The sequence below is a fragment of the Hypanus sabinus genome, chromosome 15 (genome assembly GCF_030144855.1).
Source record: "Hypanus sabinus isolate sHypSab1 chromosome 15, sHypSab1.hap1, whole genome shotgun sequence".
Classification (NCBI taxonomy): Eukaryota; Metazoa; Chordata; class Chondrichthyes; order Myliobatiformes; family Dasyatidae; genus Hypanus; species Hypanus sabinus.
In genome coordinates, this window is record NC_082720.1 from 50,917,737 (window position 1) to 50,944,542 (window position 26,806).

Sequence of the window (26,806 nt, forward strand, 5' to 3'; positions counted from 1 at the left end):
TGGAACTAGTTTTCCTGTCAGAAAGAGGGTGGAAAAAAAATCACCTACCAACTATTACAAACACAAGAGATGCTGCAAATCTTGAACAACACAGAAGATGCGGGAGGAATTCAGCTGGTCAGGCAGCATCTGTGGAGGGGAATAAACAGTCGATGTTTCAAAGTGGAAAAGGGGAGGAAGCCAGAATCTATTTCAAAAAGCATTTTTTTCGACTCGATTTACCACTCGCTTGAATCCCGTGGGCTTGAACATTTTTATTAGCTTGCAATCTGATACCTTATCAATGACCATTATGGTTAATTGAACTTCCTTCAACTTTACTTTTTGGCCCCTCGAAAGAATTTAGTTTAAATGAGGGGTCTTGACCCAAAACAGACTGTCCATTTCCCTCTCTAGATGCTGCCTGTCCTGCTGAATTCTTTCAGCACTTTGTGTTTGTTTTTTTAAAAATCTGCATCTCACCAGAATGCCCTGTATAATATTAAGAATCTAAACTCATCCTTCTCAGTCACATTTTTATCATGTATCTGCATCATCTTTCAAAGCCTGACAAAAAATCTCATTTACTATAGACATTCAAGGAAAGTGAGTTCCCTCCTCATGTGATTAAATTTTGTGCCAACATGATCATTGAACAGTGCCTTCTGTTGCAGCAAAATGGTACAGTCACTTTAATGCATGTGCTTCAAGACATTTAAGTCAATCTTTCATGTCATGTTATGTATTCCTAGATCACAAAGAACCAAGCCTAGCAAAACCACTTGGAATTGCTAAGAATAATTGATAAAAGACCTGCCTAACTGCAATACTGTGGAAAATTGTAGGTTCTGTTCCACTGCAATGGGACACATAATCTTACTCTCCTCTCCTTGAGCCTCATCACAGATGATCGTCCACTTCCAGACTTCAGCCACAGGTGGATCCACAGTAGATCCTGCAAACAAAAATAGACATATCGCTGGACAGCAGCAATGAACTGCAGTAATCCAAGGGCTATATATTGAAAAAATAATAAGGGCATGATTAAATGGCATAATTTAACTCCAACATAAAATTTTAGTAGTATTAATATACTTTAAGCTGTTTCTATTTTGTCTCCAGAATGAGTTTATATACTAACATTTGCAAATTAATTGTAATTAAAAGTATTTTAACATTTTTGTAATATACCATTCTTTCTTATTAATATATCATGTTTACACATCAAGTCCATGAAAGAACAAATATTTAATTTACAAACTTATTTAAAATACATTGGTTCCGGATTTTTTTTTTGAAAAAGATGGATAGCTTGGCTTGCAGTATTAAAATAATTACAAATTAGTTACAAAGTAGATCAGTGGAGGAAGGTTCACAAAACCAATTGACTCCAATCTCATATCAAGCACCGAGTCTTAAAACAACATTTTACAGGAAGATTTGTTTTATGAGCCAAAGTAAATTAAGCATTTATAATTAAAAATACTAAAGAGACTTCTCTCAACTATTAAAATCTACAAGCATATTCGTCACAGTAAAATTAACATTATTAAATTTTGACCTATGACAAGCTGTGATATTTCATTAATTTATGATGGATCAATTTAAGATTCGTGATATTATTAATAGAGCAATTAACTAACACAAAACAAATCATTTATCTTGCCACCTAATTCATGTCATAATGGAAGATCGGGCTCAACCTAGTGTTATCTATCACTTTCAGATTTAGGATAGAAACAGTCTGAATGATAATGCACATTTGCAGTGTTATTTGTATTTGATGAAAACAAGAACTAGTTTTGTTAAAAAGTACTGACACAAAAATGCTTATTATTTTCTTTTGAGTGTATTAGCATCTATAACAGGTTTCTAATAAAAAAAATGGAACAACTAATTTCAAATAAACCCGTTCATGTTGAAGATCAGTAACCATCCCCCCGTTATGTCCCCCCTCACAGTCCTCGGCAGCCCTGTGTCCACCATGGAGAACTTCAGGTTCCTGGGAACCACATCTCTCAGGATCTGAAGTGGGAGCAGAACATCAGCTCCATCCTGAAGAAGGCCCAGCAGCGGATGTACTTCCTGCGGCTCTTGAGGAAATATGGTCTGCCTCAGGAATTGCTGCTGTTCTATACTGCAGTCATTGAGTCTGTTCTGTGCACCTCCATCACTGTGTGGTTTGGAGCACAACCAAGCAGGATAGAACCAGACTACAGCGCACAGTGAGGACTGCCGAGTGCATCGTTGGAGCCTCCCTGCCCTCTATTGTGGACCTGTACTCTTCCAGGTTGAAGAAGAGGGCGGGGAACATTATAAAGGACTCCTTCCATCCTGCACACAGACTGTTTGAACTGCTTCCGTCTGGTAGGCGCTTCAGATCCCTCCAGACTAAGACTAATAGGCACTGGAGAAGTTTTTTCCCTACTGCGGTCACTTTGCTGAACAGTTAACTGCCGGTTAACTGTCGGCTAACTATTACTTGGATTGCACTACTTGTATGTATAATCTATATTTTCATTTATATTTATCATTATTATTGTTATGAGCAGAGAGACAACATCTGCCGGAAGTAAATTCCTTGTATGTGCACAGGTACTTGGCGATTAAAGTCTGATTCTGATTCTGATTCAAGACACGTTAAATTCACAGTTGATTTTCTTGCATTTTACTTTTTAAACCAATTGAATAGAACAATGACAATTTCAGATTTCTATATTGCTGCTGGTCTGCAGTTTCTCTTTCAAGATACATAAATGTCACCCTCAATGCCACTGAATAATTTTGTGAATACTGTATTGCAAGATAAACATTAATCCAATGAAAATTCTAGAGCTGAGGCCATTTTTCACCCATAACAGTTTACCACTCAAGACAATGAATGTGTTTAGGCATGGATAGGCAAACAATTCTCATAATTGCCCATGTTTGCAAACGTTAATGGTGTTGAGACTCAGAACACCATGAAAATTAATCTGGTCAAGGGGGAAAATGAGTTGGTAAGAGAAGTAAAGCAGAAAATAAGCATTTCAGCAAAAAACTGAAAGATCTCCACTAATTCTTGGCAGATTAACATCAACCTTGGCTTCCCTTCTATGACTTCAATTTATCTAAAAAAAAACTGCAGGATAGCATTTATAAATGTTTTATACATTGAATGTCCAGTCTTATTAAAATATTCAGCCAAATATTTCCAAAAATTGTGCAAAGAGAATAACATTCATTCTGTATTAAAATGTCTGTTAAAAACAAAGTTGGTAAAATATCTCAGTGAAGGTCAGTGTTGTTTGATGTTGGTTTCTTCTTCCGATATACCAGCTGTCCCATTATGGTTGTTAGTTAAACCCGACCCAAGGCCATATAAATGTCCACAGTATTTTGTATCATCAATGTTGTCTTCAAAAAATAACTGAAAAATAAAAACACAAATATTAAGGATGGGCTTGTAGCTGCCACCAATACTAGGAATTCAAAATCAGTATAGCACAGTTCAGGAACAATCACATTTATATATATATAAAAAGAATGAGATCTCAAAATGGCTACAAACAGGTGGTGGCAATTTGTCCCATCAAATCTAGAAGTATAGAAGTTTTTCCTAATGTAACTCTAAATTCTTTTACAAAACTTCATTCTGTGTTCCTTGGTTCTTCACCTTTCTGCCCTTTTATTCTGCATGCATCCTTCACAATTTTAAAACAGCTCTTTCAGAAGCCCTTTTCATTACTCCTTATTGATAACAACCATGGCTTCTCCCATTTGTCTACATAACAAAACTCCATTGCCTTGGACTCATTCAGTGAATGTTAAATACCCTCTACAAAGCTTTCCACCTTTTCTAAAGTGTCCATCTAGAACTAGACAATGTTTCAGTTGTGGCCAAATCAATGTTTTGTAGTTCATCATGACTCCCTTACTCTTGGCACATAAATAAGCTCAGAATTGTTTCTTTTTAATCTCTTTCTCAACTTCCTTGCACTTCTCAATACTCTATGCACATATCCCCAGATGTCTGTTCAAATGTGCCCTTTAGTTTATTTTGCCTCTTCTCATTTCCCTATTATAATATAAAACTTAACATTGTTCAGCGTTAAATTTCATCTGCTATCCATCTCATATTATCCTCATAGTTCACAAATAAACTTCACCTTATGTATCATCTAAAAATCTAGAAACTGCATTTAAATCCAAGTCATGTATATAAAGAAATCAATGGTCTCTTTACCAATCTCTGGGCAACTGCACATTGCACGCTCCACTCTAATCCAAAGGCTCAAATATACTAATACAAGGTTTAAAATCAAACAAGGATCATTTCCTGATTTATGATGCTAATAAACCCCCAGCTCTTTAGACATCTGTACAATTATGGTGTTTCTTTCCAATAAAATCCAAAGGTTTAACAAAATGACACTTTCCTGAAGTGACAATGAACTTGGTCAATGACTTTGGAGGACAAGTATAAGAACCAGTCACCACTTCTTGCAGTAAATTAATCACTTGTACAGTTATATACGCATCCCGTTAGATGTGACTTATAAATAGGAAAATAATTTTTCCTTAATTTCATGAGAAAGGACTGAAAGTATAGGTATGCTTCAGCTGATTATTATTTGCTAGTGTCAATTCAGTTATTTATATTCTGTTCAATCTGTCTAGAAACAATTTTACAGAACTAAATAAAGTACATGAAAAGTAATAATTGGGATACATTGCTTTGCTGGTTGGTCCATTTCAGCATCGCACAGTAACAGTTTAAACTAAAGTTGTCTACAGACAGCAGAGTTCATAAAATCGTGTCGGCTCTCCATGGAGTAATATTATTGTTTCTATGCATGAAACAAAGCAGCTAGAATCTACTTAAGGCAAGAGAAAAGTGCCATAAAGCACAAAATTCTCTTCTTTACTGGGTCTCCATCTAAGAGATTAAAATTATATCTAATGCAATACTCAGGAACTCCAGGCATAAAATTGGAAACCTAGGGGGAAAAAAAAACATAAAACAGGAAAACATGTCTCTCAAGTCTCCAATATTTGGACACAGTTAACAGTATTGTTCTGGTCTCTAGAGGTGCAGTACATTTTGTATGAACATTGCCTCCTGTACATAAACTTTTTTTAAAAAAATACCCTTTCCTGCACAGGTTACTTGGGATTAGATTTAAAGTACATGACAGAAAGACAATTTGCCCTTGAGACAGCAATATCTTTTCACGAGTAAGATCTCATTTTGTACACACGCACTGTGAGGGCAGCAGAGTGAAAAGATAACTGGTCTTCAAAGGCATCACCTGCAAACTGGATAAGCACCTGAATGCCACCAATGACAATGTCAAGCAACACTGATCGCCAAATCCACATTAGCATAGCATAGCTGCAGCACGAGCCTAAAGCGGCAAGAATGACAGTGACTTATGCCACACTGAGGCAAATAGAAAAAGCTCAGACAGACATGGAGAGAGGCTGCATTAAGTGCACTCAAGGAAGACCGTGAAGCGGACTGCCTCAGCAGAGGCAGAGGTGAATGAAGCAGTAGCTGACTTAGATAGTGGCGAGTCTACAAACAGAATCAGTCATACTTTGCTGTCACAACAGCCACAGCATCTTACTAAATATACATAAGTAAATACAAGTCTCTTACTAAATATAAGTCTCAACAGTCCACTGAAATTGGTATTTCTTTGAGCAATGCAGATTAAACCAATAGTTGAGGCCTGCTGCTGGTTGGGGTCGACCATGGATGTTGCGTCTTAGGCTGTCCATGTGATGCACAAGTCAAGCCAGTATGCTACGGAGAGCAAGCTGTCCGGCATGCAGCAGGCCCCCTGTCCACAGAGATGATAAATCAAAAGGAACAGCCATTTAGCACCAGCAGCATTACAGGTTCCCCCCCTCCCCATGAGCGGGTATAGCCACAGTGAGCAGTGGTTTTCAGACCAGAGTCCTCCTTTCCCCAGATAAGCTGCCAACTACTGTTCTTTTGTTAACTTGAAACGTGTGGATAACTTCAAGTTTAATTATTGTTCAACCATACACTAATATCCATGCTTACAGCCAAACAAAACAGTGTTCCTCAGGGGCCAAGGTGCAAAGCACAGTCCCTGTATACTGCAAAGAGTCATTTCTGCAATCTCACTATAGCAAACACCTCAGTCAGGAATTGCTACTGATGCCAATCCCATCTGCACAGAAATGGGCAGACTGAATATCCATCTATCCCAGGACACACATTTACCAAACCAGTCTCCACGACGTTCTCATTCAGAAGCCCCAGCTGCATTAGATTTGATTTGGTAGCTGGCTTATCAAGACCTAGTCACAGTGGGACTAAAAGTGTCCAACAACTAGTCTGCTAGTTATCAGTCCTGGAAGTCAAGTTGTTGCAAACCCATGGTAGGACTAAATGTCAAACCTAGCAAAGAGCTAGACCTTCTCTGCAAGCGGCTTGGCAGGAAGGCACGACAACATGCAAGGGTTGTGGCAGTTCACACTAGTAATCCAGCTACGGGTTTACAAGTGCTGTGGCAAGAGGATGGACCAATTCTGTGACTCTCCCGAGACAACCAAAGAATCTCCCTTCAGCAGACTCAGTAATTTTCAAACCCTCTCAGAAAGAACTGTGGAAGCTACTGGAGTTTGTAGATCTGTTGTCAGAACTGCAAGCTGCAAAAAACAAAAAAAAAGGGTTGCCTACTAGGGCCCAGTGAGAGGAATAAACCCTATATAGTGGAGAAACTACTGAACAACATTAAAGAACAGTGGATAACCGGAGGGTTTAAGTTTAAAATGAAGCATCATGCCACCTATCTGCCATTTTCGTTCTACCACCACGCAGAAATGCGACATGACCCTAGTATTGCACTTTCAGGTGTCTGCTTTCTGAGAATAACCTCATTCCCCATCAAAAGCATGTGGCTGCCTGTAAGCAGACAAATCTGAAGGTGTATAATTTAAAATTCTTTGATAGTAAATCTTTGAAAATCAAAAACCCCAATCACTGTCAGCAAAGCTGAAGTGGAAAACACTATCGTGAGCCCCAATAGAAATTCCTTGTCCAAAAGAAACCTCACTCCTTAAGGAAATACAGAGGATTCAGAGAAAAAACACTTGCAGACTGGAGCACTTTCTACAGGAGCACTCAATATGCTTCAAGTATCGTGTTTCAACAGCACACTAAGCAAAAGAATTGTAAAGTTATCATACACTATACTGAGTGCAACAATGACCAGCACCTGGGTCTACTACTGGTTCCAGCACATCCCAGCAGAGCACAGCCAGCTCAGCATGCAACAGACGTAGCTACCTCCTCATGCACAGAGGTATGTGGGATAGGGGTCCAAGGCAAATTCTGTTCTAAAATATGTCCAGCCAACATCCTCAGCAAAAAAAAGGCTTATGTGACATTAGATGATCAGAGAAATGTGTTTTTAGCAAAAATCAACATTCTTCGTCATATTCAGTATTCAAAGTTCTGTTTCCCCATACGCTCTTAAGATATGTCTGAAACATCTGAAGCTGTCAGAGAAAGAGCCAGTGGATTTGTTGTGGATTCAGTAGGAGGGGAGTCTGCCTAACCTTGCCAACCCTCACTGAGTGTAACCATATCCCAGCAACAGGGCTGAAATTCCAACTCCTAAAATTACAAGCAGTCATTCACATCTTAACACCATGGCTGACAAGACCCCCCCCCCCCCCCCCCCACACACACACACATTTAACTCTTCTGCTGAGATTCTCCTGTTGCTTGGCAGACACCATCCGTGTACGTAACGTAGTACGTGAACCATGCAATGGTTGGCACAGTGCACCTCATGCCCAACGACTGGACCTGGGTTGGGTCACAATGGGTGAAGTCTGCCTTGATGGTGCTCATCTGCCCACTGTTACAGCATTAAAGACTCATGTCCTGGTTTCAGACCCTATGAAAGTGGAATCTGTATGAAAGAGAAGGAGGTGCAGCATCCAACGGACTGGTGCAAAGCCAACAACCCATCTCTGAATGTGAACAAAAGAGATGGTTGTTGACTTCAGGAGGGCACAGAGCAACCACTCCCTGCTGAACATCGATGGCTCCTTGGTAGAGATTGTTAAGAGCACCAAATTTCTTGGTGTTCACCTAGCGGAGAATCTCACCTGGTCCCTCAACACCAGGTCCATAGCAAAGAAAGCCCAGCAGCGTCTCTACCTTCTTCAAAGGCTGAGGAAAGTCCATCTCCCACCCCCTATCCTCATCACATTCTACAGGGGTTGTATTGAGAGCATCCTGAGCAGCTGCATCACTGCCTGGTTCGGAAATTGCACCATCTCGGATCGCAAGACCCTTCAGCAGATAGTGAGGTCAGCTGAGATCATCGGGGTCTCTTCCCCGCCATCACAGACATTTACACTACACGCTGCATCCGCAGAGCAAACAGCATTATGAAGGACTCCATGCACCCCTCATACAAACTCTTCTCCCTCCTGCCGTCTGGGAAAAGGCATCAGAGCATTTGGGCTCTCCCGAACAGACTATGTAAGTTTCTTCCCCCAAGCTATCAGACTCCTCAATACCCAGAGCCTGGACTAACACCAACTTACTGCCCTCTACTGTGCCTATTGTCTTGTTTATTATTTATTGTAATGCCTGCACTGTTTTGTGCACTTTATGCAGTCCAGGGTAGGTCTGTAGTCTAGTTTTTTTCCTGTGTTGTTTTTACGTAGTTCAGTCTAGTTTCTGTACTGTTTCATGTAGCACCATGGTCCTGAAAAACATCTCTTTTTACTGTGTACTGTACCAGCAGTTATGGTCGAAATGACAATAAAAAGTGACTTGACTTGATTGCAGGTAAGCAAACCAAGCACCCTGATATACTTGCCTCTGCTTAGCCAGATTTAGGCAAGCTGGCCTTCTGTCACTCAGATGATGATCATAAGCCAGCACCCTCCTTCAATTCATGAACAAAGGCGAGTCAAGCAATTGGGTAGCTCCTTTTCCTTTTCACTCGCCACAAAAACTTCTACCAAGCAACAGAGCGGGCCCTCAGTGGACTCATGTTCCATGGACGCACATTGAGAAGGAAACCAGAAATGAAAGATCATTATGCAGAGTTCATAGAGAGACTCATGAACTATCACACTGAGTTGGCGCCTCCACCAGATCCAAACATAAAAACTGATATTTGCCCAACTTCCTTGTTTGCCATCCCCAGAAACTGGCACAAATACAAACGGTCTTTGATTCAAGTGCAGAGTTCAAAGGAACAACGTTCTCTTGCAGGGTCCAGACTTCAACAAAGGTCTGCTCAGGGTCCTCACGCGGTTCAGAACCAAATCAGTCACAGTGATGGCAGACATCCAACAAATGTGCTACAGCTTCCTAGTGAGAGAGGATCATAGAGATGATCTCAGGTGAGTTCCTGACCACCAACTAGACTATGGGATTCTGGAAAAACCACATGAGAGTTCATGTATTGGGTAACTGCCCCTCACCAGCTGTGGCAATCTATAGACTTAAGAGGTTAGCTGTTGAGGGAGAGAAAGAATTTGGGACTGAAGTATGGAGGTACTTAGGAAGACGTTTCTGTGTAGATGGACTTTAATCAGTTTCTAGTACAGAAGAAGCAGTCAGCATGCTGGAAGCTGTGCTAGACATGTTGGCGCAGTCTAATCTCAGACTGCAATGTTTTCCATCTGAAGATCTGGCCAAAGGTCTACAGCATCTTGATCTTGGACAGGACCTCTCAACTATGCAGCACAGTCTGGGCTTTAGATGGAGCCTTGAACCTGACACCCTTACTTTCCAGCTCACTGATACCGAAAGATCATGCGTCATGGCATGCGATCGACTATCAAAAGCCTATCTGACCCTCTTGGATTTACTGCTCCAGTCAGTATCCAGGGATGCTTCAGGTTAAGAGAGTTGATCGTGGACACTTGTAGGTGGGATGTCCGCTCCCTATAACAATGGTGTTTTTCTCTTCAAGATCTTAAAAGTTTGAAGATTCCAAGAAGCTACATAACAATTCCATTATCTACAGCTCAGAACAAAGAGGTCTGTGTATTCTATGATGCATCAGCTAAAGCCATTGCTGCTGTTGCATATCTGAAGGTCACAGACATTACTGGATATATTTCAGTTGTGTTTATCCTGGGCCAGCTAATGCTTGCTCCCAAATCAAATCTCACCATACTTGAACTTGGTGCTGCTACTTGAGCACCTAAGATGGCAGAGATGATAATGAAAGAACTAGATTATATCAAATTCTCTACTGACAGGAAAGTTGTTATTGGCTATATATTTAATGAAATAAGAGGATTCCATGTCATGTATATAATCAAATCCAGAATATCAGGCAATCAACCCCAAAGAACCAATGGAACTACTGATCTCAACCCGGCTGATCGTGCCAAAAGAGGGCTCCAAGCTCTCCTTGTGGTTAATTTGCCCAGCATTTCTTGCTGATCTCCACCAGAAACATCTTCAAGGCTGGTATTTTCAAAGTGAAAATGGTTAAAGACTGTGCAGTAAAGGCCGATTTATACTTGTGCGTATGGGCTACGCTGTAGGCCTGATTTTCACTTCTGCATAGGCCCTATGCTGTAGCGAGCATGCGTTGGTGTGCACCAAAATGCTAGTTGGCAGTGGGGTTTCTGTGCCACTGTGTTGAGTTTCTTCGTGAGAGACATGGACAAGGAAATGCATTTCAAACATTTTCACATGTCGGCAGGTAGATTTGACGATTTGGTTCATCTATTTCCGCATCGGTGTACAGGCATGGCGGAGAAGCAGCAACCAGAAATGTGTAGGAGGAAATGCGATGCTACCAAGTGGACCAATCACAGTTGTTGCAGTCTGCGTGACGTTCAAGTTACATTTTGGGGAGGTGCACGTCACCCTACGGTGTAGATGCAACACAGAAGTATAAATCAGGCTTAAAACTGTTTCCAAGCCCAATCTCTGAGACTATCCTTCTTTCATCAAACACTTAGATCATTTGATTTTTTGTTTCAGTCATTAAGTTTGACATCCCACAGATATCATGTGGGGAGTGTTCTGGCCTTTGGAGATGCAATACATTTTGAATGAACATCATTTCCTGTATGCAAGCTGTTTTTTTTAAAAAATATCATTTCCAGTGCAGGTTAATTTGGATTTCAATTTTAAGCACATAGTGGAACGACATCCATCTCCATCCTCTCTTTATTTGCCTTTGAAAAGGCACTATCTTTTCACAAATAATACCTTGTGTTTAATTCCTTGCATAGCTTTGTACATATGCACTGTGAGGGCAGTGAAGTAGGATCAAGTTATTTTTTGCTTTAATTCTCATGACAGGAGTAATTTTCATACCTCCCTCATTCGGAAGAAAGCCATGCCTGTCAGAAGTGAGTCTGAGCCTGCCTGGTGCTGTCTCCCAATTCGCTCCAACTCAAGCTGTTCAGCAACTTCTTGAAGACCGCCCTGTGGAGAAATCCATTAACGCTTAAAATTGGCTGCTAATTTTCAGTCTGAATGGCTTAAGCAGTTCAATCACTGACCGAGAAAACAGACCTACAAATTGTTTTGCCAGCCTGCTGCTGCAAATTGAGAATCAGACTACTTTTTGTAGACTCTTCCGTTTAAGGATGCTGGTGTTTACATACTAGGCTAGTGGTCACCAAAGTTTTTAAGCCCAAGATCCCCTACCTCGGCCTTAGTGAAAGGCAAGATCAACCCCCAAATCGATTAGTTACATGCATGTGCACCGGGGCATAAAAGACTGGAAGTAAAACCCCGCAACCCGGAAGTAGAAATAATGTATGAACACCAGGGGTACCCACCATTTTGCACCATGGACCGGTTTAATATTGACAATATTCTTGCGGACCAGCTGATAGGTGGCGGGGGGGAGGGGGGGATTGTTAAATACAACTAGAGTACAGAGATACTTGAAGCAGGTTCCTTATGTCCAGTCTATTCCACTATTTAGTTTTCGCGACTCTCAGCACTTCGCTTCTGTCCCACTTGCTCACGTTTTTTCCACTCACAAAACCCAGCAGGCTTGTCTTTAAGAGCAGGGTACTTGGACTCAAGGTGCTGAAGCAGTTTTGAGGGCTTCATTGCCTCATTAGACAGCCTCCCAGCCTGAACTCCAGCCTCCAAGCCCACCCACTGCCAGACGCCTTGGCCAGGTGCAGCTGGACAAGGGTGGGGTGAGAGGATAAGGTCAGGGCCAGAGATTCCCGTACCAGTCCAGAGAAAGCAATCGACTGAACGAGGTGTGCGACAGGGCGTGCACCCGCCCCCCTTGTAGGATCTATCGGCCGACAAAAGTTGGTTTCAGTAGATCGCAGTGCGGTAGCTGCTCTGATACTTACGAAACCCTGAGCCCGAATTAGATCATCTGCGAATACCTTAGCACCGGGTTCCCCACAAACATTCGGTGTGGTAAACAGGTTTAGGGGCGGCGCCCAGCTGTCCGCACTCCAGGCCAGTATCAACGGCACTTCCCGTCGGCCGCAAGAGGCCACCCAGTGATCCCTGGCGCGAGGGTGTCACTGCGTTTAGGCGACTGATGACCTCACGTGCGTTCAACAGTGGGCGTGACAGGGAATGAGGAAAGGTGCAGCGTTGGGGACCACTGAATTACACTGTGTAGTGTGGGGGAGTCACACACATGCACACTGGGCAGAAAGAACGGAACTATAACCCTGCAACCCAGAAACAATCTCGCAACAGTATTTGTGTATTTATTTTTCTTTCCGGATCTACTGGGAAAGTCTCAAAGATCATCCAGTCAATCGCGATTGAAGGGTTGGCGACCACTATACTAGGCCATACCAAAACCAGTCCACCATCAGATTCCTGAACAGTCCATAAACACTATTTCATTATTCCTCTTTTGCACTATTTAATTTTGCGACTTAATTTTTTTTTGTCTTGCATCATGCTACTGCTGCAAAGCTACAAATTTTACGTCAGTGATAATAAACCTGATTCTGATCCTTCCCCTCATGTTAAAATGCAGACTTGCAAATATATACAAACACGAATCTTATTCTGTGAATCCACATGATTTCAGCGAGATTAAAAGTGAACTTGCTAATTTAACATCTCCTAATGATTACATCCCTTAACATTGTTTAATTTCATAACCAGCACAGCAAGAAAACATGCAACTTATATTCAGCTTTAAAATAAGCACCTTTAGGTTTTTGCAGCTTTTCATCAGATATTTCACATCATAGATTGCTGGAAAGAACAAATGTAGGATGTCAAAGAATTCTTGCTCTTCTTCAGGCAGTCGTGAGTGGGTTAGAAGTTTAATCAAGTAGCCAAAGTCATAACCACTGCAATAAAAACAATATTCATTCTTAATGAAATGTTCAGGATATAATTCAAATTTTAAAGACATTTTCCTCAGAACAGGATGAAAATTTTCAAAAATTAAATATTCAAAAACAAACCTATCAGTGATATTTATTTTCAATGTGATTTTTGATGCAAAGTTCACTCAGAACTTTGACTCTCTCAGAAAGTTGCCTCAGAAAGGCAGCGTCCATCATTAAGGATCTCCACCACCCAGGATGTGCCCTCTCCTCAGTTCTACCGTCAGGAATTAGGTACAGAAGGCTGAAGGCACACACTCAATGATTCAGGAACAGCTTCTTCCCCTCTGTCATCCGATTTCTGAATGGGCATGGAACCCATGAACACTACCTCACTACTTTTTTTTTTAATTTCCTATTTTTTTGCACTACTTATTTAACTATTTAACATACTGTAATTCATAATTTTCTTTTTCTCTCTATTATCATGTATTGCATTGTACTGCTGCCATAAAGTTAACAAATTTCACAGTGTACGCCAGTGTTACTAAACCAAGATTCCGTCTTTCCTGGCTCCCCAATACTTTCCCCAAAGGGTGCAGAAATCCATCAGCTATTGCTCTTCTTCGACTATTAAATTACATTGCATAAATGTAACTCTTCCATGCCTTGTACCATTTTAGTAATGATCAACCCAGGAAAATGATCAATATCAGTGATTTAGCATCCACTGGCTCACTATACTGGCTTCCAATTAAGCAACATACTGACCCTTAAACTCTTCCAGCCCTATCAACCTTGTATCCGGTTCTGTCCGTTAACTCCTCTAACTTGTTGCTGCATTAACGGAGGCTGTTCCTTCAGTTATGTGAATCTTAAAATTTTGAATTCCCTCCTACTCTTTTTTTTTTAAATTTTGTTATAAAACTTGCATCTTTGTTATTTCAATGACAAGGTATATTGGGGCAGATGTTATTTTTTTTTCCTTTTTTAAGGCTCCTGTAAAAAAAAGCTTTGGCATCTTTTATTAAATGAAAAGGAATTCACAGCTTAATGAAAACACTTCATACAGAATACTTCCTCAGTATAATTCCTGAAATTGTAAACTATTCCTTTCTTGAGGGATCCTCTCTCTTATAATGAAGCAGAACAATATGAGAGTGACTGATGATTCAAGTAGAGGCAGTTCCGGGGAATGGTAATTTGGGTTAGTTCTGAATAAGGTAAGCTACCAAAAAAGAAACACTATTCAAATTTTGAAAGCGTTTTAATTTCAGACATCAGGGGAAATTCACTGCATTGAAAAACTGCAGACCTGTTTGGAAAGGGACTTTGGAAAATTTACTATCACAAAAATAGAGCTTTACCTTTAACTGGAAGTGAATTTACTTAAACTTGGTTCAAAATACTAAACTGAATTTCCAAATACGTATTAACTTTGCAAGCACCAACCTGTGAAATGAAAGCCACTTAACATTATCACAAAGGACAACCCCAGACGTCATGAGCAGCTCTGCAAAGTAAGAGGTTTCAATCCCTTCTTCTTCATGTTTTTTGAACTGCAACCCAGAAGTCCTCAGCAGATCTATTGATTCTTGAGAGTACATATCCTCCCTATAAAACAAAAGGATCTTGAAAAGGATTCTTTTCCTCCAGTTGTAAGCTATACAGTTATCAATGACCAAACCATAGAAATCAAAGCTCATAAGACACAGGAGCAGAATTTGGCCCTTCAGTCCATTGAATCTGTTCCACATTCCACCATGGTTGACTTATCATCCCTTTCAACCCCATTCACCAACTTCCTTCTCCCCAAAAGTCAATGTAACTCTTCTAATTTTAAAAATAAAATGACCTAGCCCTTTAAGGTTACAACAGTGGGGAAAATTATACTGTTGCAAAATCCCACAAGAACCGCTTGTTTTAAAATAAGATTTAAAGCTGGATCACTTTAAGAGAAATAAAATACAAGTCAAAGTCCACTTGGGCACTCTCAATATTTCCAAAGGTTAGCTTTTCTATTATTAATCACATAAATCAACATGGGACTGTGTACAAGTCAAATATGTAACATATTTATCAAGTTCAAACAAAGCAGTAATAGTTACCACAATTCACAGCTATCCAGGGAAAGGGAGGGGAGAAATGAGGTATTCCTTCTGACCATTATCCAGGGATTGCAAGAATTTTGGGATAGGACAAAGGGAGTCATTAACTGATAGTCAAATGGCTTGTCAAATAATAGTCAAAGTTCAAGGTACATTTATTACCAAAGTATGTATGCAATATACAACTCTGAGATTAGTCTTCTCCAGACAACCACAAAACAAAGAAAAACATCAACCTCCCCCCAACACACAAAAAAAATTGCACAAATGGCATCAAGATCAAACCCCATATGCGAAAAGAAAATAGATCGTGCAAATGGTAACAAGAACATCAAACACCTCCACATGCAAAATAAAAAATCACACAAATGGCAACAAGAAAGAACGGGCGAAAACACAATATAAAACCATAAACTTATAAAGCCCAAGTGAACTACAGTCCAATTAATAAATCTTAGGCAGGTAAGAGTATAATAAAATTAAGACCAGCAAAATACCAAGTTTAAATGAGAGATGGGAGTACATTATAGAAGGCTAAAAATGAAGTGGATTTGGCAGAATTTATGATACATACGTGAGGTTGAATTTGAAGTTGAACTGCCAAGTTGAGATTCCAGGAGGATACTGGTTTTTTTCATTCATGAATGTCAGGCCTAGCTGGATGATTTTCAACAAGTCCACGTTACATCGTAAGAGTTGATACTGGTAATCTACAGTGCTTCGAAATTCTCCAATAGGTCTTACCACAACACCAGGAAACTCTGTATCCTAGAAAAACAAAACAAAAAGAAGCACTGATGATCTACTAAAATAAAAATAAACACTGCATGTGCTGGAGATCTGAAATAGAAACAGAATGTCATAAACTCTCAAGAGGTCAGGTAGCGCTTGTCATCATTTCATGTCAATGACTCCTCTATGTTTTGATGGCACTTCAGCAGAACTGATGACTGAGGAATGAGTAGCCAGCAATGGACAATGTGATAATGGAGAACCATGTACAGAGAATGCCTGAAGGATAAAAAAAAACACATTGGAGATAGTCAGATACTTAACAATACCTGAAAAGTTAACAACGTGAAAAATCAATTCTCTTCAGATGCTGTTATGAAACTTTGCTAATACTTGTGGGTTGTCCCCAGCGCATTTCAGATTGTATTGGTTGTTATTACAATCAAAGCAGCTCACTATGTTTTGATGTACTGTATGTGTGATTAATAAAAAAAATCCAATCTATTCAGCAGTTCCAGCTAATTTTTATTTAAATTCCAGCATCCACATGGATATTTTGGACCCATTACTCCAGGCATAAAGAGATCTTCAATTCCACTTTAATTCTTCTTCCAGTTACTTAAATATATGGTTCCAAGTAGTTACATTTTTAGTTGAGCCTCTGTCAGCGATCACATCAACTTAAACCCCAGCACAGAACTTTGTATAAATAATTCAGTTCTTTACAATCAGTGATGCCATCTTTCAGGTTAAATAGCACTTCATGGACTGTGAAGTCAATTTATGGTTGTGAAAAAACACCAAATTTTTTTTTATTAATTGTTGCATTAAACAGAATATGTAAAAATCAATAAAACATTCTTCCTTCTCTACTTCAAAGTGAAGTTTTCTTGTTTGTGCTTCATTTCTACATTACATATTTTCAATAAGATATCCTCAAACATTTTTCCTAACTAATTAGGAATTTGCAGAACCCTACTCATTACTTTAACACAAAACAGTGCCTGCAACTTGTACCTCATTGCTCTTTAAATTGAATCAGCAATAAAGGCTATCAGGACATTCATATGTATCTCACTATTCAACATCATGCCACTTCCTTGCACAATAATTCTTGATTTTCATAGTGTCCAAATATCCCCAAAATTCAAATTATCAGAAGCCACCTTTTACTTGTACGTCAAACTGCAATACTTTCTTCAATTCATTCTCAGCTTTTTCTCCTCCACTCCATTTACTGTCAGATATCAAGCAGTCAGAAGGAAAACACTTTCACATGTTTCAAAAATAACCTACCATGGCAATATAGTTGTACTTCTGAATAATTAGTCGAATTTGTCCCATTTCTTCTTCCAGATTATTTGCCCACACCTCACGGATTACCTGACTGTGGTCTTCTGCAGCTGGCATTTTGAATAGATTGCTATAGTGGGCTAATGTGGTCTGGAAAATAAAAATACGCATTTTTAGACTAAATACAAGATTTTTCTATTCCATTTCTAAGATGTTTAGGAACAGAACTTCTTTGAAAAAAAATGTATGTGCGCATTGCAGTCTGCAAAAATAAATATCAAACAATATCTTTAGGTGGATCCCCATTTCTTTCTGACTTCATCAGGACTGGTCATTCTTGCTCACTGTTGATTTTCTTCCCAGTAGGGCAGACAATACATTATAATATTAGCAACATATTACAGACAATAAAAGCTTAATTGACCCATCAGAGAAATTCCTTTTGTTCCATTCACTGACTTCCCCCCATGTTCTCAGCTATCTACACTAATTGGTTTCTCTCATTCGATGAAAGGGTTCAGGTGTGAAACATTTACTATTTCTCTTAGCACTGATGTGGCCGAACTGCTTACTTTCTCCTGCACTTTTCCTCGATTTCAGATCTCCATTGTCTTTAGTATTTTTTGTTATGATTTGTGTGTAGAAAGACGTCTCATGAATTTGATTCAGTATTCCTCACCCCCCCTGGCCCCACCCCCGACAAGAGCTGACCAGGATAGTTGACGAGGGCAGAGTAGTAAACATTGCCTACGAGGCCCTGGGAAGATTAGATCACATGGGATCCAGGGTGAGCTTGCCAACCAGATGCAAAGTAGATTTAGCAGTAGGAGTCAGAAGGTGCCAGCAGAGAGGTTTTTCCTCATACCGGAGGCCTTTGGATAGTGGTGTGCTGCAAGGATCAGTGCTGGACCCTCTGTTGTTTGTCAGTTATATTAACGATTTGGATAAGAATGTTGTCATGATTGGTAAATTTGCAAATGACATAAAACCAGCTGGAAAAGTGGATAGTGAAACGGTTATCCAATGTTACAACAAGATCTTGAATAATTGGGAAACTGGGTGAAGGAATGGTAAATTAAATTTTACTTGGGTAGTTGTTAAGCGTTGCATTTTGTTAAATTAAGCCGGGGCAGCACTTGCATTTTAAATGACAGTGCCCTGGAGAATGTTGTAGAAAAGACCAAGTTCGGCATGGTTTCCTTCAGGGGAAACCTTGATTCACAAGGTTTTCTTTGTCTATGATGCCTGTTATTTCCTCAAATGAGAGATAGTGGATGTTGTTAGTCATAGAAAAGTAGACTACAGAAACAGGTCCCTTGGCCATCTAGTCCAAAGCATTTAAACTGCCTACTCCCAGTGAAATCACCTGGCCTTTTCTAACGATGACTATGAACAAGCCATAGCCCTGACAGGCTGATTAAGGTCTGAGACCTTGGTAAAAGTTATCTGAGAGGGACCATAGCCCTCCATACTTCAACCATCCATGTACCTATCGAAAACTTTGCTTAAACATTGAAATTGAGCTCACATGCACCTCTTGGGTAGGCAGCTTACTCCACACTCCCACTGACCTCCGAGTGAAAAGTTTCCCCCTCATGTTCCCCCTTAAACATTTCAATTCTCACCTTAGCCCACAACCTCTGATGTAGTTCCACCCAATCTCAGTGAAAAAATCCTGCTTGCATTTACCCTATGTATGCCCATCAATTCAGTATACCTCTATCAAACTCCTCTGAAACTTCTACGTTCCAAGGAATAGAGTCCGAACCTATTCGATCTTTCCTTAACTCAGGTCTTCCAGACCCAGCAACATCCTTGCAAATTTTCTCTGTACTCTTTCAACCTTACAGTGGCATGCAAAAGTTTGGGCACCCTGATCGAACTTTCCGTTACTGTGAATAGTTGAGTAGAAGATGAACTGATCTCCAAGTCATTAAGTTAAAGATGAAACGCTTTTCAAAATGTTAAGCAAGATTAGTGTATTATTTTTGTTTTGCACAATTTTAGAGTTAAAAAAGAGGAAAGGAGCAGCGTGCAAAAGTTTGGGCACCTCAAGAGATTTGAGCTCTCAGATAACTTTTGCCAAGGTCTCAGACCTTAATCAGCTTGTCAGGGCTATGGCTTGTTCACAGTCATCGTTAGAAAAGGCCAGGTGATTTCAAAGCTTTAAAAATACCCTGACTCTTCAAATCTTGTCCTAACAATCAGCAGCTATGGGCTCCTCTAAGCAGCTGCCTAGCACTCTGAAAATTAAAATAAATTATGCCTACAAAGCAGGAAAAGCCTATAAGAAGATAGCAAAGCGTTTTCAGATAGCCATTTCCTCAGTTCATATTGTAATTAAGAACTGGCAGTTAACAGGAACAGTGGAAGTCTGGAAGACCAAGAAAACTTTCTGAGGGAAGTGTTCATAGGATTGTTAGAAAGGAAAATCAAAACCCCATTTGACTGCAAAAGACCTTCAGGAAGATTTAGCAGACTCTGGAGTGGTGGTGCACTGTTCTACTGTGCAGTGACACCTGCACAAATATGACGTTCATGGAAGAGTCATCAGAAGAAAATCTTTCCTGCATCCTCACCACAAAATTCAGCGTCAGAAGTTTGTAAAGGAACATCTAAACAAGCCTGACGTATTTTGGAAACAAGTCTTGTGGACTTATGAAGTTAAAACAGAACTTTTTGGCCACAATGAGCAAAGGTATGTTTGGAGAAAAACGGGTGCAGAATCTCACGAAAAGAACACCTCTCCAACGGTTAGGCACGGGGGTGGATCGATCGATCACGCTTTCGGCTTCTGTTGCAGCAGTGACACGGGGAACATTTCACTGGTAGAGGGAAGAATGAATTCAATTAAATACCAGCTAATTCTGGAAGCAAACATCACACTGTCTGTTTAAAAAAAAAAGCTGACGATGAAAAGAGGATGGCTTCTACAATAGGATAATGATCCTAAACATACCTCAAAATCCACAAACGACTACCTCAAGAGGCACAAGGCTGGAGGTTTTGCCATGGCCCTCAGTCCCCCAACCTAAACATCATCGAAAATCTGTGGATAGACCTCAAAAGAGCAGTGTATGCAAGATGGCCCAAGAATCTCACAGAACTAGAAGCCTTCTGCAAGGAAGAGTGGGCGAAAATCCCCCAAACAAGAATTGAAAGACTCTTAGCTGGCTACTGAAAGCATTTACAAGCTGTGATACTTTCCATAGGGGGTGTTACTAAGTACTGACCATGCAGGGTGCCCAAACTTTTGCTTCGGCCCTTTTCCTTTTTTGCTATTTTGAAACTGTAAAAGATGGAAATAAAAAAGTAATAAAAACACAAAATGCTGGCAGAACTCAGCAGGCCAGACAGCATCTATGGGAGGAAGTAGTGACATCAGGGTTTCGGCCCGAAACGTCGTCACTACCTCCTCCCATAGATGCTGTCTGGCCTGCTGAGTTCTGCCAGCATTTTGTGTTTTTATTTATTTCCAGCATCAGCAGATCCACTCGTTTTGCAAATAAAAAAGTAATCCCGTTTAAAATATTAAAGAAATGTGTCATATCTTTAACCTTTTGCCTTTTGAAAATTAGAATCTTTTACTTGCTTAGTTATTCACAGTGACAAATTTTGACCAGGGGTGCTCAAACTTTTGCATGCCACTGTATATACCTCTTTCCTGTAGGTAGGTGACCAAAACTGCACTCAATATCCAAATTAGGCCTCATAATGTCTTATAGTACCCTATTTCTTATACTCAATATGAAGGCGAATGTGTCAAAGGCTTTCTTTCCAAATCTATCTACCTGTGATGCCACTTTCAACGAATTATGGACCTGCATTCCCAGCTCCCTTCGTTCTACCACACTCCTCAGTACCCAAAAACAATCAAATTTACCAGACTGAACTTCAAATCTGAAAAACTGCAGAAAATTTGCATCGTGGGAGGCAGCCATTCAGGCCATTAGGTCTTTATTATTTGAAAAAAAAATCGATCAAATCCATTCCTAATTCTCAGCACTAGATTCATAGCCCGACATTTCCTGTATTAATCCAGGTACTATACTGTACTGTAAATGCTTTTGCTATCCTTTCCAGAACACCATTATACTTGTTTCATCACTTACTTTCATCCAATGCTAATTGAAAAAATATTAGCTATGCAACCAGAATTAACATTTCTTCCGTTCACTCGTTTGAAATTGCCCGTTGGCATTTCAAGCAGATTTTAAAACCTCGTCCAAAAGACGTCACTTCTGCCGATGCAAATAATTCATGCACGAAACGCCAGCCTTGTTTTTAAAACTCCTCTTCAGCGGGGCAAATAACCAATTTTCCAACTCAAATGAAAAAGGCCGCCCTTGCACCCACAGCTGATATAAACTATACATGAAATTACCTTACACGTGCGTGGCCAAAAAGACTTTCAACAGTATATAAAATAGTAACTAATTCAAGCAAGAAGTTACGTGCAGATCTGATCATGTCCAGCATTTATTATTCTGGTTCCAATAGTGCATTTTACAAAATAGATTCCACGATGGATCAGAATACGTATACCGATATGGCAGAGGCATTCCATAAAACATAACTGTTAAAACACACCATTCTTTTTCTGAGCAACCTAGGATAAGTTCATACACATGTAACACATTTAGAGGAGGATATGGATCAGCAACGTTAGGCCCAAAAGAAGGGCAGTTATTTAAAATGCTAAGTAAAACACGTTAGATGTTGGCGCAGCGGACTCGGGAACCGGTGGGAATGTTTTCAAAAGCGGGCCGGAGCCAGTCGGGATCGCTCCTTCGGGAGCAATGTGACCATTCCCGCTTCTCCCAGCAACAATGCAACCTCCGCATGCACTTACCTGCCAGCCGTAAACCCTGCGTGCAATTAACCCACTGATTCTCAAAGCACGTAGAATGGCTACCAACAAATTCCTTTCATCATCTCCCCAATTTCGACAATATCCGAGACGCCCGGAACAAATTATTAAACCCAACAAAAAGCGCGTGCGCCGTCAGAAGAAGGCGGGGCCACAAACCAAGCGACACGTCAATCAGTCATTAATCACTTAGTGTACAGCAAGACGCAGGAGCTGAGTAAGGCCATTCGGCTTAACGAGTCTCTACTAAATGTCGCTCACCTTGTTAATTAGATTATAATTAAACAAATAAATTAGCAGGTTTTCCAACGTAGCTTCTTTGTTGTCAAGCTCAATGAATTCCAGTTCCACACCTGTTTGAGTTCTGCTGGGAGGGGGACCTACCTGGGGGAAGCAACAGTGGCACAGAGGGAAGGGAAGAGGAAGGTAGTAGTGATACGGGACTCTTTAGTCAGGGGGTCAGACAGGTGATTCTGTGGACGCAGGAAAGAAGCACAGATGGTTGTTTGCCTCCCAGGGTCCAGGGTGTTTCTGATCGCGTCCACAATATCCTGAAGTGGGAAGGTGAATAGCCAGAGGTCGTGGTACATGTTGGTACCAACGACATAGGTAGGAAAAGGGAGGAGGTCCTGAAAACAAATTACAACGAGTTAGGAAGGAAGTTGAGAAACATTCGGATAAAAACTGGACAGCTTCTGTTTTGAAATGTAAACTCTATGAACCACTTTAAATTGTAGAAGAGAATGACGAGCACAGAGAGATGATTTATTAACCCGTTTAAGAATTTTATTCCATCTATCATCAGAAATTCATCCTCCCAAGCTTTTTTTATTTTATCTAAAAAGTCTTGTCTAGATTCAATCAAGAAGTTATAGATACCGGTAATAGAACCATTAACAAAAGGTTTAAAATTTAAAAGATCGTCCAGTAAATTTTTATCAGGACCTATAGGAAAAGTAGTTAATTGGAAACGTAAGAAATCTCTAATTTGAAGCTATCAGTAAAAATGTGTTTTTGGGGTTGCAAATTTAATTGACAACTGGTCAAATGAAGCAAGAGATCCTGAGATAAACAGGTCCCAAAGACACTTAATACCTAATTCATCCTAATCCTTAAAGACTTTGTCAGTCATGGAAGGGATGAAAAAAATATTTAAGGAGAATGGGAGATGATAATGAAAAATTCACTAAACCAAAAAATTTCCTAAATTGAGACCAAATCCTTAAAGTTTGCTTAACAATTATGTTATCTGTTATTTTATTTGCTGAAAAAGAAGCATATGATCCAAGAAGAGAGACAATAGAGGATTTTTTTTACAGAATTAACTTCTAAGGAGACCCATGATGGGCAATCTTTACGATAAATATAATAAGACCAGAAAGTAATATTCCTTATATTGGCAGCCCAATAGTAAAACCTAAAATTGGGTGTGGCTAATCCACCCATCTCTTTATTTCTTTGTAGGTAAACTTTACTTAAACGAGCTTGTTTATTATTCCAAATATAAGATGTTAAAATTGAATCTAAAGAATCAAAGTAGGTTTCTCCACTTTGTAATAAATACAACTCTGCTGATGCCTCTTTAATTCATATGTTTTGGTTTTGCCCTAAAATTGAAAAATTTTGGCAGGAAGAATTCCATACCTTCTCACAACTTTTTAGGGTCCAATTTGCAGATGAAGATAGAACTTTAAATACTTCTAACCCACAGGATTTAGTTTTTAACTCTCTTTTAGCAAGGAGAGCAATCTTGCTTAAATGGAAGGAGTCTACCCCTCCTACACATCTTCAATGGCTATGTGATATTATGTCTTATTTAAATTTAGAAAAGATCCGCTGCCTTGTCTTAAATTCAAAACAATCTTTTTATGATATCTGGGGACCTTTCCTAAATTACTTTTCCAATTTATAAAGTTTAACAGTGCACAGACTTTTATGTATATTTTTATCTTCTCTTATTAAGCGAGTATGTTTTTTTTCTAATTTATCCATTATCATCCATCAGCTTTTTTCTTTGGTCATTGGTAGGGGGTTGACTTTTTTATATAAAAAATTTCTTTTATAATGTATGACCTATCTTTAAATTTTTGATTACAGAGTGGTATACCTTTATGTGTTATGTTATAACATTTTGATCAATTTTATCACAATATATGAATGTACACAAGTTATGCTGAGATGTATCTATGTGTTGCACTCTGTAAATCTTGTTTTTTACTCCTTCTGAATAAAAATATTGTAAAAAGAAAAGGGAAGGAAGTTGAGAAGCAGGACCTCAATGTTGGGATTACTACCTGTGCCACGTGACAGTGAGTATAGGAATAGAATGAGGTGGAGGATAAATGTCTGGTTGAGGGATTGGCTCAGAGGGCAGTGATTCCGATTTCTGGATCATTGGGGCAGGTATGACCTATACAAAAAGGGCGGTCTGCACTGGAATCCCAGGGGCACCAATATCCTGGCGGGGAGGTTTGCGAAGGCTATCCGGGAGAGTTTAAACTAGAATTGCTGGGGGCTGGGAACCGAACTGAAGAGACAAAGGAAGATGCGGTTGGCTCGCAAATAGAGGAAGCTTGTAGACAGTGCGAGAGGGAGGATAAGCAGGTAATTGAGAACAGACGCGCTCAGACCGATGGTTTCAGATGTACCTATTTTAATGCAAGGAGTACTGTATTATGAACACAGCGCGGATGAGTTTAGAGCATAGACCAGTAGTGGCCAATACAGAGACTTGGATGGCTCAGGGGCAGGAATGGTTACTTATAGTGTCAGGCTTCAGATGTTTCAGAAAGGACAGGAGGGAGGCAAAAGAGGTGGGGGCGTGGCACTGTTGATCAGAGATAGTATCACGGCTGCAGAAAAGCAGAAAGTCGAGGAGGAATTGTCTACAGAGTCTCTGTGGGTGGATTAGAAGCAGGGAGGGGTCAGCAACTCTACTGGGTGTATTTTATAGACCGCCCAGTAGTAATAGGGACATCGAGGAGCAGATAGGGAGACAGATTCTGGAAGGGTGTAATAACAGGGTGGTTGCGGTGGGAGATTTTAATTTGACACATATTAATTAGCATCTCCCTAGAGCAAGGGGTTTGGATGGGATGGGGTTTGTTAGGTGTGTTCAGGAAGATTTCTTGATACAATATGTAGATAAGCCTACAAGCCGAGAGACTGTACTTGATCTGGTATTGGGAAATGAACCTGGTCAAGTGTCAGATCTCTCAGTGGGAGAGTATTTTGGAGATAGTGATCACAATTCTATTTCCTTTACCATAGCATTGAAGAGGGATAGGAGCAGACAAGTTAGGAAAGTGTTTAGTTGAAGTAAGGGGTAATATGAGGCTATTGGGTAGGAACCTGAAAGCATAAATTGGGAACAGATGTTCTCAGGGAAACATATGGAAGAAATGTGGCAAATGTTCAGGGGATATTTGCGTGGAGTTCTGCATAGATATATTCCAATGAGACAGGGAAGGATGGTAGGGTACAAGAACTGTGGTGTACAAAGGCTTTTGTAAATCTAGTCAAGATGTAAAGAAAAACTTACAAAAGGTTCAAAAACTAGGTAATGATAGCGATCTAGAAGATTATAAGGCTAACAGGAAGGAGCTTAATTAGGAAAGCCAGAAGGGGCCATGAGAAGTCCTTAGTGGACAGAATTCAGGAAAACCCCAAGGCATTCTACAAGTATGTGAAGAGCAAGAGGATAAAGCGTGAGAGAATAGGACCAATCAAGTGTTACAGTGGAAAAGTGTGTATGGATCTGGAGGAGATAGCAGAGGTACTTAATGAATGCTTTGCTTCAGTATTCACTACGGAAAAAGATTTTGGCAATTTACAGTGGACAGAAAAGCTTGAGCATGTAGATATTAAGAAAGAGGATGTGCTGGAGCTTTTGGAAAGCATCAAGTTGGTTAAGTCACTGGGACCAGATGAGAAGTACCCCAGGCTACTGTGGGAGGTGGGGAGGAGATTGCTGAGCTTCTGGTGATGATCTTTGCATCATCTATGGTGACAGAAGAGGTTCCAGAGGATTGAAAGGTTGCAGATGTTGTTCCCTTATTCAAGAAAAGGAGTAGAGATAGCCCAGGAAATTATAGGCCAGTGAGTCTTACCTCAGTGGTTGGTAAGTTGATGGAGAAGATCCTGAGATGCAGGATTTATGACCATTTGGAGAGGTATAATATGCTGAGGAATAGTCAGCATGGCTTTGTCAAAGGCAGTTTGTGCCTTACAAGCCTGATTGAATTTTTTGCTAATGTGACTAAACACATTGATGAAGGAAGAGCAGTAGATGTAGTGTATATGGATTTCAGCAAGGCATTTGATAAGGTACCCCATGCAAGGCTTACTGAGAAGGTAAAGAGGCATGGGATCCAAGGGGACATTGCTTTGTGGATCCAGAACTGGCTTGCCTACAGAAGGCAAAGAGTGGTTGTAGATTGGTCATATTAGTGGGTGTGTTTCAGGGATCTGTTCTGGGACCCCTACTCTTTGTGATTTTTTTAATATATAAATGACTTGGATGAGAAAGTTGAGGGAT

At 40.1% G+C, this 26,806-nt stretch overlaps 1 protein-coding gene across 1 annotated transcript; it reads right to left on the reverse strand.

The window, feature by feature from the left end:
• Positions 1–1,208: 1,208 nt before the first annotated feature.
• LOC132405515 (CCR4-NOT transcription complex subunit 7-like) lies at positions 1,209–22,389 on the reverse strand. Its single transcript, XM_059990389.1, has 7 exons — positions 22,252–22,389; positions 17,403–17,549; positions 15,949–16,142; positions 14,719–14,880; positions 13,143–13,287; positions 11,309–11,419; positions 1,209–3,388 (listed from the first exon to the last, which is right to left on the reverse strand). Exons 2-7 carry the CDS (start codon positions 17,514–17,516, stop codon positions 3,257–3,259), a joined length of 858 nt encoding a protein of 285 aa, XP_059846372.1. The 5' UTR covers positions 17,517–17,549; positions 22,252–22,389; the 3' UTR covers positions 1,209–3,256.
• Between the last annotated feature and the right edge of the window lie 4,417 nt (positions 22,390–26,806).

Coding starts and splice junctions, on each gene's coding strand:
- LOC132405515 (XM_059990389.1), bottom strand. CDS start 17,516: ATGCCAGCTGCAGAAGACCACAGTCAGGTAATCCGTGAGGTGTGGGCA. Junction 13,288..14,718: donor AAGTGGCTTTCATTTCACAG/GTTGGTGCTTGC, acceptor TTTTTATTGCAG/TGGTTATGACTTTGGCTACT. Junction 11,420..13,142: donor AAAGCTGCAAAAACCTAAAG/GTGCTTATTTTA, acceptor ATTTCTCCACAG/GGCGGTCTTCAAGAAGTTGC.